The sequence below is a fragment of the Microcebus murinus genome, chromosome 3, assembly GCF_040939455.1.
Source record: "Microcebus murinus isolate Inina chromosome 3, M.murinus_Inina_mat1.0, whole genome shotgun sequence".
NCBI classification, from domain to species: Eukaryota; Metazoa; Chordata; class Mammalia; order Primates; family Cheirogaleidae; genus Microcebus; species Microcebus murinus.
The window spans coordinates 7,991,101-8,005,532 of NC_134106.1; the positions used below are offsets into that span (position 1 = coordinate 7,991,101).

At 52.6% G+C, this 14,432-nt stretch overlaps 1 protein-coding gene across 3 annotated transcripts in view; it reads left to right on the plus strand.

The window, feature by feature from the left end:
• ATP6V1C2 (ATPase H+ transporting V1 subunit C2) overlaps nucleotides 1-14,432 on the plus strand; it is a 52,650-nt gene that overhangs the window by 21,577 nt on the left and 16,641 nt on the right. For all 3 annotated transcript variants that reach the window (XM_076000547.1, XM_076000549.1, XM_076000548.1), the window contains 3 exons: nucleotides 1,971-2,056; nucleotides 9,280-9,374; nucleotides 14,279-14,370. In XM_076000547.1, the coding sequence (XP_075856662.1) occupies nucleotides 1,971-2,056; nucleotides 9,280-9,374; nucleotides 14,279-14,370 (273 nt within the window). The remainder of the gene's footprint in view (nucleotides 1-1,970; nucleotides 2,057-9,279; nucleotides 9,375-14,278; nucleotides 14,371-14,432) is intronic.

A 14,432-nucleotide genomic window follows, 5' to 3' on the forward strand; every position in this document is an offset into this window, starting at 1 on the left:
TGATCTGATAATATGATAATCATGTTAGGATAATCTTCTTATAAAAAGACGCAAAGTTGTGTGTGGGCTTTAGGAGAGTCGGAAGGGACAACCCAGCTGGTGGAGAGACACCGTCACATCCCCTAGGCTGGAGGGATGAGGGGTTGAGGTTACTAAACTGGGAGGGAACCAGGCTCTCGCTCCCTCCCTCCGACGCCTACCAAATCTACCCAGGTGAGTCTCAGAGAGCAGAGAACCCAAAACAGTGCACCTGTGTTACCTAGAGCATATGTCAAGGCGTCTCACAAACTCCCAGGGACCCGATTCTTTATATGCATTGCACCAAATTCCACAAAACTCTGTGAGATAGGGAGTATTATCCCCATTTTACAGCTGAGGACCCAGAGATTAGTTAGGTTATAATCAGTAAGATGCTATTAACTACTATTCTAAGAAATGCCATCACATTGGTGAAAATTTAAGCCCAGGATGGGTCAAAGTAACTGCAGTGTGGCCTGTTGGCCAAGAGCCTTGCCCTTGGAGTCCACACACAGACTGGATGGTGGAGGAAGGGGCACATTACTTCTCTGGGCCTCAGTTTCTGCATCTGTAAAATGGGATAATACTCACCTTTTGGAAATTTCCGTGAGGATTAAATGAGAATGTTTGTCAGTTGGTACACACCACTAAATGGTAGGTGCCAGCAAAAGAAGGCTTCAACTCACATAATCCGTTCGGGCATTGAGCCACTGGAAATACGCCAGAATGCTAAGTATATTTCCTCTTGGGTGGGGAAGTCTGGTTCTTTTTTTGTTAACTACTTTATACTTGCAGTTTTCAGTTTTTGACCATGAACACATATTCCTTAGATAGTCAGGAAAGGCCATTGTGACTCTCCTTCCCTCACGTCTTTGCTTTTATTGAGGGCTTTCTTGAGTGCTCCCTGCTATGCTTTTCTGCATCAGGCCCTGGGCCCCGAGTGGCCAATGTGGCCAGTGCTGGTAAGAGCAGAACACCTTGTACTCCATCTGGGATTCAGTGGCCTGGGGTCACTCTTCCCGCAAACACCCCCCCCCTCCTGGGAGTGGGAGAAAGTGGAGAGAGAGCCTGCAGCAAAGATGGGATCATCAGAACTTGCAGATTTGGATCCAGTCTGCCCTGAGTTCCATTCGGGTCACGGCTTGATCAGCCGCCCGGAGCAGGCTCTCTTTGCTACTAGGTGATCAGTGCCTGATGAGTTAAATTAACATTAATAATAATCCTGCAAAATGGGTATAGTCTGCATTTTATAGATGAGAGAGCTGAGGGTCAAAGAAGTTAAATCAGTTTGGCTCACATCATACAGACATTCGGCAACTGGCAGAGTTGTGGCAAATTTGAGCCCTTTGGCTTCCAAATCCTACAATGTCCTTTTCTTTCCCATACTTTGTGAAGCCTTCAGTATGTTTTCTGGAGATAAAAAGTTTTAATTTTTATGCAAGCAATACCAGATTACAACAGAAAATTTGTAGAGTGAGAAGAACATTTGCACATAGCGGCAGCCAGTGCCCATCCTGTCTGCATAATTTTGTATCTTGTTTTTTTCCACGTAACATTATAATACATGCTTTGTTCCACCGTATTAGAAATTCTTTGAAGCTTTATTTCCAGTGGCTGCCTAATAATTCCTCAGCTGGATATACCATCATTTACTTAAACAATTCCCTATTGTTGAGTCGTCCAGTGGTTTCAGTTTTTTTGCTGTCAGCAACAGAGCTGCAGAGAACATCTCTTTACTCAGAGGGCTTTTTCTGTGTGCCCCGTTTCCTTAAGATGGTTTCTCAGAAGTGGAATTACTGGTTCAAAGGCTGTGAACGTTTTAAGCCTCTTCATGCATATTGCCAAATTATTCCTCTCAAGGTAGTCACCAGCTGCCTTTCCTGCCAGCAGCGCGTGCGAACGTTCCGCGGGCGGCTTCCTACTCTAACCGGCTTTTTCTTCTCTCCCCAAAGCCTCATAAAGAGGATGGCCCAGAGCGTGGCAGAAGTCATGGAAGACTCAAAGGGGAAGGTCCAGGAGAACCTCCTGGCCAACGGAGGTAGGTCGATGAGGTGCTGTACTCATGCCTAATGCTTTCCTGCTCCTTCCAGACCGCCGCAGCCTGGCTGTGGCCACGGTAACCACGCTGCTCTGAGCTGGCGGCTGGGCGGCGGCCGAGCACCCCGCTTGTAGCTCTGCAGCGCCGCCAGGTTTGGAGGCCGTGCCCTTCCTGAGTTCATGGCTCTGCCGTCCGTTCCTAAGGCACGTGGCGTTGCTGACGCCGCTGCTGAGCTCAGTGCAGTTGGGCGTGAACCTGGGCTCAAGGGGTCTGAGCCCAGCTCGTGCTGTCGGGCCCATGGCCCCATCCACCAGCCTCCACTCTCCCCACGTGGGGAATTCCGCCCACCCACCTCACCCCAACGATGTATCATCCCTTTCCTCTAACGAGGTGTGAAAAGTGCCTTCATGTGCTGAGGAATGCCTCCAGCAAGTCTTTAGTGGCTGCCCCATACATGGGAGACTGAGGGCTACGCCGAATGCTTCATGTAGTACCTTTTGCATTTGGAATTCCTATCTCACCTGTGCTGATAGGATACATCTTTAGATGCTGATGATGTTTGGGGCCCATTAATTATGCACATACTATTTGAATGCATTCAAAATGTGCAAAGCAAAAACTTTGAGACTTTGGAAACTTTAGAATTAAATATGTTTAAATATGTGTAGAGAGAATTAAACTTATGAGACTCCATGCATATATATTGAAAGTAGGAGTACAGTCATGTGCCGCATAACAATGTTTTGGTCAATGATGGACTGTATATTCAAGGATGGACTGCCTCATAAGATAAAAATACTGTATTTTTACTGTACATTTTCTATGTTTAGATATACAAATGCATCCCATTGTGTTACAATTGCCTACGGTATTCAGCACAGTGACATGCTGTACAGGTTTGTACCCCAGGAGCAATAGGCGAGACCGTATAGCCTCGGTATGGAGCCAGGGGTCCTCAAACTTTTTAAACAGGGGGCCAGTTCACTGTCCCTCAGACCGTTGGAGAGTGTGCACTGTGGGCCCGGGACGAGTCGGCTGCTAAGCAGGACAGGCAGCGGAGGCAAAACACCTGGGGGGCCGGATAAATGTGCTAGGCAGCCCGCAGGTGGCCCTGCAAGCCATAGTTTGAGGACGCCTGGAGTAGGCTCTGCCATGTGGGTTGTGGAAGTGCACTCTATGATGTTCAAACAATGATGAGATCAGCTAACAATGCATTTCTCAAAACATGTCCCCATTGTTAGGTGGTGCATGACTGTATTTATTGTATGTGTAATATTTATGTCATCTGTTACAAATATAACATTCATATTTTTTCTCTCCTGGAAATGTTAAGAGATTTTTTTATTTACTTGTTTAAACTGACAAACAGAAATGTCCGTACCCCCAAGTGTGATCTTGGCTTTGCTCGTCTGTGTGGTTTAATGACTCCACCTTATTGTATTGCAGGCTTGAAGGAAAAAATGAAGTGTTTAAAGAGTAGGTTATGTGTTGTTTGCTGTGCGCGTGCTGAGTGCGGTGCCCGCATGCCCCTGGGAAGGTGGAATCTCAGTCTGGTTGTAGGGGTACGGTGATCACGTTGCGACAGTTTCTCAAGTGATAGCCTCGTAGCTTGGTCACGATATCCGTATGACACAGATAGCTGCTATTTCATCCTTCCCTTCTCTCTCTCCTGTCACCCTGGCTGTCCAGGCTGCACTGCATGCCACCTGGAAACTGGGCCCGCTTCGACTCTGCGGGGTTCAAGGTGGACGTCTGCACCGTTTTGCTTGTGGTCTGCTCCCTGCCTCGATGGCTGTGCCTGGTGTCCTGCGGCCTGCCTTCAGGCTGCCTGTTCCGTGGACAGTGGAAGCTTAAGTGGCAGGCTTTGCGTGGCTTCGATGGGGTTCACTTGCAAGGAGCCTGCTGGGCTGGTCCCTGGGCCCAACAGGCCATTCCTTGTCTGATTGCTAGAAGGAGCCATTTGCTTTGGGTTTTTTTCCCAACCTGCGCAAGCTGGTGGAATTAAAAATAGCAAATCTTTTTATGGCCAATAAAAATATTTATAGATTGGAAATTACCAAACACCTTCCGAAATGCAATCTGTCTGTCACACTCTGAGATTTCTTTCTTTTTTTTTTTTTTTTTTTTTTTGAGACAGAGTCTCCCTTGTTGCCCAGGCTAGAGTGAGTGCCATGGCGTCAGCCTAGCTCACAGCAACCTCAAACTCCTGGGCTCAAGCAATCCTGCTGCCTCAGCCTCCTGAGTAGCTGGGACTACAGGCATGCGCCACCATGCCCGGCTAATTTTATATATATATTAGTTGGCCAATTAATTTCTTTATATTTATAGTAGAGACGGGGTCTCGCTCTTGCTCAGGCTGGTTTCGAACTCCTGACCTCGAGCAATCCGCCCGCCTCAGCCTCCCAGAGTGCTAGGATTACAGGCGTGAGCCACCGCGCCCGGCTTGAGATTTCTTTCTGATGCTGAGAAAAAACTACTTTGTCAAGCTGACCAACTGATCTTGCGTCCTGCCGGGTGACTCAGGGGTGGGGCTCTGGCCTCCTAGACTGCAGAGCCGACCTGCTTTTCTACAGAAACTGGTCTTCAGGGCATGAGGGTTTAAGCTCACATTAAAATAATTACCAAAATGCTTACATTTTACTCAAAATTAATGTAACTTAAAGTTAGATGTCATTACTGCAGGTGTCCATCTCTAGTCCCTGTGGCACCAACTCTGACCGGCGCCTCTCTTCTCAGCAGGAGAAAATTCAGCTTTTTTGTTTAATGTATTTCATTATCTCTAGGCCTCCTGCCAGTCGGTCTCAACAACTTCCCAAGATGACTAGAGCTGCTGAAGCCTGTTCTGTAAACCAGCCCTGCACTAAACGACTGTAGGGCAGAGCCCATGGTAGCTTTGAAACCTTGACAATGCATGTTAGCATATTATTATTATTATTTTTTTTTTTTTGAGACAGAGTCTTGCTTTGTTGTCCAGGCTAGAGTGAGTGCCGTGGCATCAGCCTAGCTCACAGCAACCTCCAACTCCTGGGCTCAAGCGATCCTCCTGCCTCAGCCTCCCGAGTAGCTGGGACTACAGGCATGCGCCACCATGCCCGGCTAATTTTTTTCTCTATATATTAGTTGGCCAATTAATTTTTCTCTATTTATAGTAGAGATGGGATCTCGCTCTTTCTCAGGCTGGTTTTGAACTCCTGACCTCGAGCAATCCTCCAGCCTCGGCTTCTCAGAGTGCTAGGATTACAGGCCTGACCCATGTTAGCATATTAAAGGCTCTGAAAAGTCCTGCAATCAAGAGATCTTTTTAAATTTGATTTGATTTAGGCTTTCCCCATATTATCTGAATGAGGAATCTTTTTTCACACCTCGGACTAGTGATTGACAGAATTGCTAGAGGAACCTATTGTTGCGTTTTAATCCTGTCTCCTCCAGGGGAATTTAGGGCGCTGCTACCAGGAAGGGCCGATGAGCCAGCCTCTTTGGGTCTTACTTTGCTCACCTGTGAATGGCCTTGATAATCGCTACTTGGGCTCTTAGCTTTGCCTGGGTGCCTTTTGTTTGCTCTTTGCCTGCAGCTGAGCCGGGAGCCTGGAAGGACATAGCTTTGATTGCTGCAGAAGCTGAGCAAACCACACGTGGCCTGGCCTGGGCCCTAGAATGGCCTCAGAAGAGACAAACACCCAAGGGCCTGTCTGGTTAACCAGGCAATGGGCGGCAGTGCGTGTGGTCACAGTCCTTCGCTCTGCTGCCTGCTAGGCAGGACTTGTTTTGGTTCTCAGGTGAGATCGTTATTGCTCAAGAGTTGCGGCCTGAGTTCATGTTTTGATACGGGGCGAGCCCGGCTGGGTCACAGTCTGACCTCGTAGGCCCTTGGCCCAGGCTCCACAGGGCCCCCCTGGGGGGCCAGGCTTCACTGACCTCGCCTGGGCAGAAGAGGTGAGGCCTGGTTCCTCCTGAGCAAGACCGTGAGCGCAGGAAGGCCGGAGGAGGGGCAGGAGCCGTCCTCGGAGGTGTTCTTACCAAGGACGTCGTGCGGACAGGGAAGGGTCCTCAGCGGCCTGCTCTGGGGCAGGGGCTGGTGTCCAGAGCTAGAGCTGATGTTCGGGACATGGGAGAGGAGACAGGGAAGAGGAGGTCACAGTCACAGACCCAGAGCTCTCTCCAGGCTCCCGCTGGGAGACCCCTGTCTGACATCCTCTGGGAGCGTCCTCAGCAGGGACTGGGCATGGGGAGGTGACCGCTGCAGCCCAGAAACACAGCCTTGCCAGGGGACAGACTTGCAGCACCAAGAGAGCCGTGGTGGAAACAGAGACTGAGCCACAGGAAGTGGCTGGGCCTTGAGGAACTTTAGGGGTGCTTCAGGTTTGAAAAGGGAGACCTCACCCCTTGGGTGCCATAAAGTCCTTGGCTCCGGTGAAAATGCACGGAGACCAGAGGGATCTGAAACGTGTGTCTTCCTAGCAGCAGAGAGTGCGAGCTGGACAGGCGTGGCCGGCAGGAGGGTTCCACCTTTCCCGGCGCAGCGGGGCTGTGGCCTGACAGTGCCGCGGCAGGGAGGGGAGCCGCGGGCAGGAGCCGCCCGCGCATGTCCTCGTTTTATGGTGGAGGTTACACAGCTCTGTGTGCCAGAGTTTCCTCACCTGTGAAATGGGGGTGATGATGGTACTTAATAGGGGTAAAGAATACATTAAATGAAATAATCCGTGCATCCCGGCCCACGGTAGGCCATCAGTAAATGTCAGCTACTTAATGGCTGTCATTGTCATCCTGACTGTTTTTAATTCATTTCCTGCCTCTTACATGCTGGTAATCTGCCACCAGCCAGTTTCCTCCTCTGAGTCTCCTTTTGTTCCCATCTGCTTTTCGAGGACTTATTCTACCCACACATCAAACTTAGGCTTGTCCCAAGCTGTGCTCGCCACCTCTCCCCTTTGTCCCCTCCCTGCCGCCTGAGTGGCTCTGTGGCTTAGAGCGTACCCCTCCCGCCACCGAGCCACTGAGCTTGGAGTCCAGGCGTCGCCCGGCCTGCCTTGCGCCTGTTCTGGCCTCGCAGGCCGTGCAGCCAGCCCTCGCCCGCCCAGGGCTCCGCCAGCCCCTCTGAACCTGCATCTCCCCGACTCCCGCAGGCGTCTCTCCTAGAGCTCCCCGCGCCAGCCGCAAGGTGCCAGCAGTGCAGCTCTCTGCAGGCCTGCCGTTTCGGGACCCCACTTGGCACTGCCTTCCAAGTTGGAGCCATCTGTGTCGCAGTCCCAGCTCGTACTTGGGACCGGGTGTGATTGGCACGGGACGCAGAGCGGATGCAACCCTCTGTGACCGCCCTTGTCCTTCCCGCTCGGCCTCCATCCGCATTCTGTTCCTGCGCCTCTACCCCGTAACTCCCCGTGCCCCGAACACATGAAGCTGCCAGTCGTCCTCGCCCGGCGCCCAGCACCCTCCTCCCTGGCCACACGGCCATTCCCCGTGAGGCGCTGGTGCATCCAAAATAGCCGGCTGCCCACCCCAGGAGGAGCCGGCGCCTGCTCTTCCTCCTCTCTGAGCGCCCTGTGTGCCCGTCACCAGCGCAGGGTGCTGTGGCACCTCGGGCCTCCCTGGTGAGCTGTGAGCACCCTGGCGCTGGTCCGGGGGAGGGTGTCTGGTCTGTGTCCCCAGCAGGGTGGCTGAATGTCGTGAGCTCCGTGGTCCTTCTCGTGGGCCTGCGGGTGGACGGGAGGTGGTGGCACAGGGAGCCCGGCCGAGGCGTGTGCCAGAGGAAGGAGTGCTCGCCCGCCGGGGGTGGAGGGATTCCGGGGGCCACTGTAGCATCGACACTTCTGCCAAGGTTCCTGCTGACCACAGACCTGGTGCATCCAAACAGGTCACGTGCAGGGCGCTGGCACGGTTAGGGCTCTAGAAGTGTGTGCAGGACTGATCTGCAGAGAGCAGGCACTTGAGGCGCATGATCCCCCCATTTCCCACGTAAGGAAACGGGGTTCCTCCCTAACTTGCTGGAGGCATGGTGGCTCTGAGTCAGCCGGGGCGCCTGCAGGTCGCTTCTGTCCGGCCTCAGGCCGGGGCTCTCTCCTCCACCCCGCAGCCTGGCAGGCCATGCCAGAAACAGCCTGAAGGCAGAGGGTTCTGTTAGTTTAAGGAGAAGGAAAACAAAAACGGCAATGTGTGCAAACACCCGTGCGTGTTCCGTTGCGATGGGCTTTATAGGACGAGCAGACACTGAGCAAGGCACATCCCTGCCCGGTGGTAAAAACCAGTCACAGACTCAGTATTTTGCTCACGTTTAAAAAATGCCTTCTTTGGGCTGGGCGCGGTGGCTCACACCCGTAATCCTAGCACTCTGGGAGGCCGAGGCGGGCGGATCGCTCAAGGTCAGGAGTTCAACACCGGCCTGAGCAAGAGTGAGACCCCGTCTCTACTAAAAATAGAAAGAAATTAATTGGCCAACTAAAAATATATAGAAAAAAAAATTAGCCAGGCATGGTGGCGCATGCCTGTAGTCCCAGCTACTCGGGAGGCTGAGGCAGGAGGATCGCTTGAGCCCAGGAGTTGGAGGTTGCTGTGAGCTACGCTGACGCCACGGCAATCTAGCCTGGGCAACAGGGTGAGACTGTCTCAAAAAAACAAACAAACAAAAAATCACACCTTCGTTGAAATGGACGATGCGCTGGACTTGCCTCGTCCGTGGCCGGGCGCGGGAGGCAGGGGTGCTTGCCCCGAGTGCGTGGCAGCCAGGACAGGCCCGGCTGCGTGGTTTCTCAGGGTTGGCTTGACGCTGTCTGACGTGCCTTTGGGGACCTGGAAACACAGCAATGACCCAGCAAGGAGTGTGGCCCAAGCGCCCGGAGAAGGGAGAACTAGCCCCATGGCCGCTCAGAACAGTGCCCTGCTTTGCTTCCGCCTCCAGGAATGCAGGCTCTCCTGGCAACGGCGGGTCCTGGGGCGGCCGTGCACAGGAGAGGGTGGGGCACCGAAGTGTGTTTGTCACAGCGCCCTTCGGCTGCGGGCGTGTTTTCCAGAGGGACGAGGGGGCTGCCGGTGGCCCTGCCGATGGCCCCGCCTGGCTCAGAGCTCTGCTCCCACTGGGGGTGTTTGCCTTGAACCCCGAGCCTGCCCACCAGTGCCGTCACTAACTGCTTCCTTGGTGTCGGCAGTGACGCTTGGCTTGGGGTTCGGCAGCCTTGATCGTGGATGTGCCATGCCGGCTCACTTGTTGAAATGTGTTTGTGCCCTTCCAGTCGATCTGACGTCCTTCGTGACCCACTTTGAATGGGACATGGCCAAATATCCCGCAAAGCAGCCGCTCGTGGGCGTGGTGGACACGCTGGCGAAGGTGAGAGGGGGGGCTGCTCTTGGGGACACCGGGCTGTCTAAGGCGGATCTACTGGGGTTTTAGAGGGGCCAGGTGCTGGGGCTCTGGCCCTGCTGGGCGACCCTGGGTGGGGTCCCCTCACCATACTGCCTGCAGCTGGCACTGACTGGACATCCGGGTTTCTGAGGGGTGGCCTCCTTCCACGCCCTGGGCAGGACCAGCACGCTGGGCGTCAGGGCACAGGAGGGACGGTCGGTCACCTGGCCTCCCATGCAGTTGGCTGAGGACTCACGGGACACCCCCCTTGATCGGCCTGAGCCAGACCCCAGCACCCCTGCACCTCGCGCCCTCTCCCTCTTTTCTGTTCCCACCCTGATCTACTCTTGGGAACCTGACACCCAGCCCCCCGCCCTGGGTGATGATTTACATGCAGAGCTGTCTGCTTCAAGTAGGGACTTGGCTCAGGCGCCTCCCGGATGTGCAGGCCTGTGGACGGTCTGCTGTCTTGCTAGGCAACAGCCTCCATCTGTAGCGGTGGAATAAAGACCCTGTGGCACAGGTCCGTGGGGACGCAGTGGGTGTCTGGCCGCCCTAGTGACTTCTGTGTCTCTTCACCAAGGGTGAGCACCAATGAAGGCCCTGAGATGGAGGCTGTCCGTTTCTAACAGCCTGTCCTTCCCTCTCGCCACAGCTTACCAAGCCCCCAGGGTGTTGTCTCCTGCTGGCATGGGGTGGGGTGGGAGGGAGGCCCAGGGGCCAGGAACGGGGTGCCCTGCTGTCTACTGTGAGGAGCGGAGCCGCCGTGAGTGTGGCAGGAGGGTCAGGAGCAGAGCTGGCCGCGGGCCCCACACGCAGGCGCCTTCTGCAGGTGTCCTGGAACAAGGGCGGGGCCAGAAGGCTCAGGACTCCGGGTGCAGCTCCTGGGGCACCGCTTACGTCACAGAGGTCCCAGCCCTTCCTGGGACAATTGGCCAGTGGTTCTGGAAGGCTCTTCCAGGAGGAGTTGCCCAGTGCACTCGTGCCAGGTGTGGCTTCCAGCACGTCCACCACAGAATTGGAAGCACATGGTTGTTTGTGGGGCTGTCCACGCTCTGCCCTGCCCTACACCAGCTCCTGATTCTCTGAGTCCCAGGGAAGCTGGACCCAGTAGGGAAGGCCCCTGGGGCACGTGGTGGGAGCAGGGGAGTTGTAGAGAAAACCTGGCTTCTCTAGTCTAGGGTACCCCAAGAGTGACTTTGGCAAGAGAGCAGGGAAGGAAGGAGGGCACCGGTTCGATGGCTCTCCAGGTGTGCTGGGCTCTCCTACTTCCCGTCTCACCCCATGAGGCTGGTGTCTCTTTCCTCTGGTTTTGGATGCGGAAGTAGCTGAGAGGTTAGGTGACATGCCCCAGGACCGCAGCTGTTGCAGCATTTTACTGGGATGGGAGTGCAGCTCTTGGGGACCAAAGCCCACAAGTTGTGCTGTGTGCATGGCACCAACTGCTAAGGAACCCTCGGGCTGGCTCCAACGCAAGGAACCAGCTCTAGGAGGCCAGTGGGGCAGAGGCTCTGGGGTACCGGCTTCCTCAGTCCTTCCTGCACAAGGAACACACGTGTGACACCCCCACACCTTGTTCTGCCAAGAAGAGGTCTGAATCTGTCAACTAAAGACATCTAGTCAAAGGAGCTCCCCATATGCCACAGTAATGCTGTGCCAGTGAGCTCAGAAAAGGGTCACCTGGGTCACATGGCCCGTGAGACCTGTACTGGCCTCGACATGTGAGCCTGGCTGGTTCCAAAGCCCTCGTCCTCCTGCTGTGGACAGGTCCCAAACCCCCTCGGCAGCTTTTCCTCTGCTCGTGGTGAAACCAGAAAAAGGACAAGCAGTAAATTTTTTTGGTTTTTGTTTTGAAACTAAATATATAAATCTTATTTTAAAAAGCAAGATCTGTGGCTATACCCATGTCAATTTACTGCTTATGATTCTGTACGATAGTTTCATAGTAGAGTATCATTGTCCAGTATAATTGTGTCGTGCGGTACAGTACAGTTGTATCGATGTCCAATATAATTGTATGGTGCAGCACAGTACAGTTGTACCATTGTCAAGTATAGTTGTATGGTGCAGTACAGTACAGTTGTACCATTGTCAAGTATAGTTGTGTGGTGCAGTATAGTACAGTTGTACCATTGTCTAGTATAGTTGTGTGGTGCAGCACAGTACAGTTGTATCGTTGTCCAGTGTAGTTGTGTGGTGCAGTATAGTACAGTTGTATCATTGCACGGTATAGTTATGAGGTACAGTACAGTACAGTTGTATCATTGTATGGTACAGTTGTATAATGCAGTAAAGTACAATTGTACCATTGTCCAGTTTAGTTGTGTGGTACAGTACAGTTGTATCATTATACGGTATAGTTGTGTGGTAAGTACAGTACAGTTGTACCATTGTCCAGTATAGTTGTGTGGTAAAGTACAGTTGTACTATTGTCCAGTATAGTTTATGGTACAGTACAGTTGTATCATTGTATGGTATAGTTGTGTGGTAAGTACAGTTGTACCATTGTCCAGTATAGTTGTGTGGTGCAGTACAGTTCAGTTGTATCCTTGCACGGTATAGTTATGAGGTACAGTACAGTACAGTTGTATCATTGTATGGTACAGTTGTATAATGCAGTAAAGTACAATTGTACCATTGTCCAGTTTAGTTGTGTGGTACAGTACAGTTGTATCATTATACGGTATAGTTGTGTGGTAAGTACAGTAGAGTTGTACCATTGTCCAGTATAGTTGTGTGGTAAAGTACAGTTGTACTATTGTCCAGTATAGTTGTATGGTACAGTACAGTTGTATCATTGTATGGTATAGTTGTGTGGTAAGTACAGTTGTACCATTGTCCGGTATAGTTGTGTGGTGCAGTACAGTATAGCTGTGTTGTTGTACAGTATAGGAGTATAGTACAGAAGAGTTTCATAGTACAGTTAAACTGTATAGTTGTATAGTACAGTACAGTATAGCTGTATTGTTATACAGTATAGTCATGTGGTATGGCACAGTACAGTTGTATTGTACAGTATAGTTGTGTAGTACAGTACAATATAGTTGTATCATTTACAGTGCATATAGTATAGTAGGGTAGTGGTATAGTTGTATAGTGCAGAATAGTATAGTGGTACAGTTGTACAGTATAGTTACGGTATAATTGTATAGTGCAGTACAGCACAGAATAGTTGTACAGGGGAGTATAGTATGCTTATATACTTGTACAGTATAGTTGTGTAGCACAGTATAGTGTAGTTGTATAGTTGTACAGTACAGAATAGTATAGTGTAGCGGTGTATTTGTTTAGTAGAGTTGGATAGTGCAGAATAGCATAGTTGCAGACTTTATAGCGTAGTTGTATAACACAGTATAGCGCAGTTGTATACTTGTACAGTACAGAGTAGTATAGTGTAGCAGTGTATTTGTTTAGTCCAGTTGTATAGTGCAGAATAGCATAGTTGCAGACTTTACAGTGTAGTTGTATAGCACAGTATAGTGCAGTTGCATGGTTGTATGGTAAGGTGTTATCAGTGGGGGGAATTGCATGAAGGGTACTTGGGATCTCAATGTATTAGTTTTGCAACTTCCTGTGAATCTGTAATCATCTCAAAATAAAAAGTTTAAAAACTTATAAGAAGCAATTAATCTTATAAAAAATGAAACTAGCAAAATATTTTTTAAAAAGTTAAAGGCCTCCTGTGATCATCTCCCCACCCCCACTCCCTTGATTCTCCCAAAAGATAGCCGATGTTTGAGGTGGATTCTTCCGTATATACAAAATACACATGTTGAGACTCAAAACGGCTCACACCCTACAGACGGTCCACTTTTCCGCCTACGGCGCGAGCTGCCCTCGGCAGCGGCAGTGGTGCTCTCTCCTGCTGCGTTGTTGGTGTCGGTGGCACTCATGCTCCCCGTGGCCAGGGCCCGCTGCAGGGAGGTGTCACCGAACGTGGCTGAGCAGAGCGGGTGGGACTCCCAGGAGCCTCCTCCGCCTGGGCGCCAGCCTGCAGGTGGCCACGTCCTCCGTGGTGACGCCGCAGGGCATTCCACATGTGGGTCGCGCTGTCGAACTGATGCCGTAGTAATGGACCCTGCTGTCAAGTGTCAGCGCGTGGGGGCAGGGCTGGTGGCCTGCATGTAACAGGGACTCACCACGGGGAAGAACTGGCTTCAGTGGGCACAAAATGCTCCATGGCAACAGTCATCTCCATGGCTACTGCTGTTTCGAGGAGCTGGGCCCTGGGCGCGTTCTCTTCCCTTTGCTCATCGCCCATCCCTGCTTGCAGCCCCTCAGGGTGGGCAGGTGGGAAGCCTGAGGCCAGTCGGCGAGAAAGCAGAGGACCTGGCTTGAGCCTGGGCCCGTCTCAGTTCTTTGCACCACACTGCCCTGCTCCTGCCATCCCGGGAGGGGCATCTGGCGTGTGCTCCCTAAACCCTGGGCCTCCAGAACAAGGGGGCCCCTGGGACGGGTGAATGGTGACCTCTCTGTGCACGGCCGTGCTGGGGACTTGGGCATTTGTGAGCGCTGCGGGTTGAGGGTCAGGGCAGCCCAGGCTCCCCCTGCAGAGCCTGAGGAGGTGTCTCGGGGCTGGGACCCCCAACAGCGCAGGATGGGCTTGAAATCAGGAGGAAGTTGAGCTTGTGTGACCCTGCTCAGCGCCTTGGGATCTGTAAAGCAGGGCCAAGTGACCCCCCCCCCCCGCCCTCACGCTGGGCTCCCTGTAAGGGCCAAGTGCCTGCACTCTTGGGCGAGCAGAGGAGGGCACGCATTGGCCATCTTGGGCAAACAGGCTGCGCGGCTGTCTCTCTCCAGTGCAGCGGGAGCTGTACGTGGCCACTGTGGAGAGTTTGACCAACTCTTCAATGCGTGGGGTCACCAGGAGCTCTTGCTTTCCCCGATAGCAACTGGCACAGATTGAGACAGACCTGAAGACCCGAACGGCCGCCTACAACACTCTGAAGACCAACCTGGAGAACCTGCAGAAGAAATCCACGTGTGTATCTTCGACGCTGTGCACCCGGCCGGGAGCGGGCGGGGGGGGGGGTGGGGGTGGGG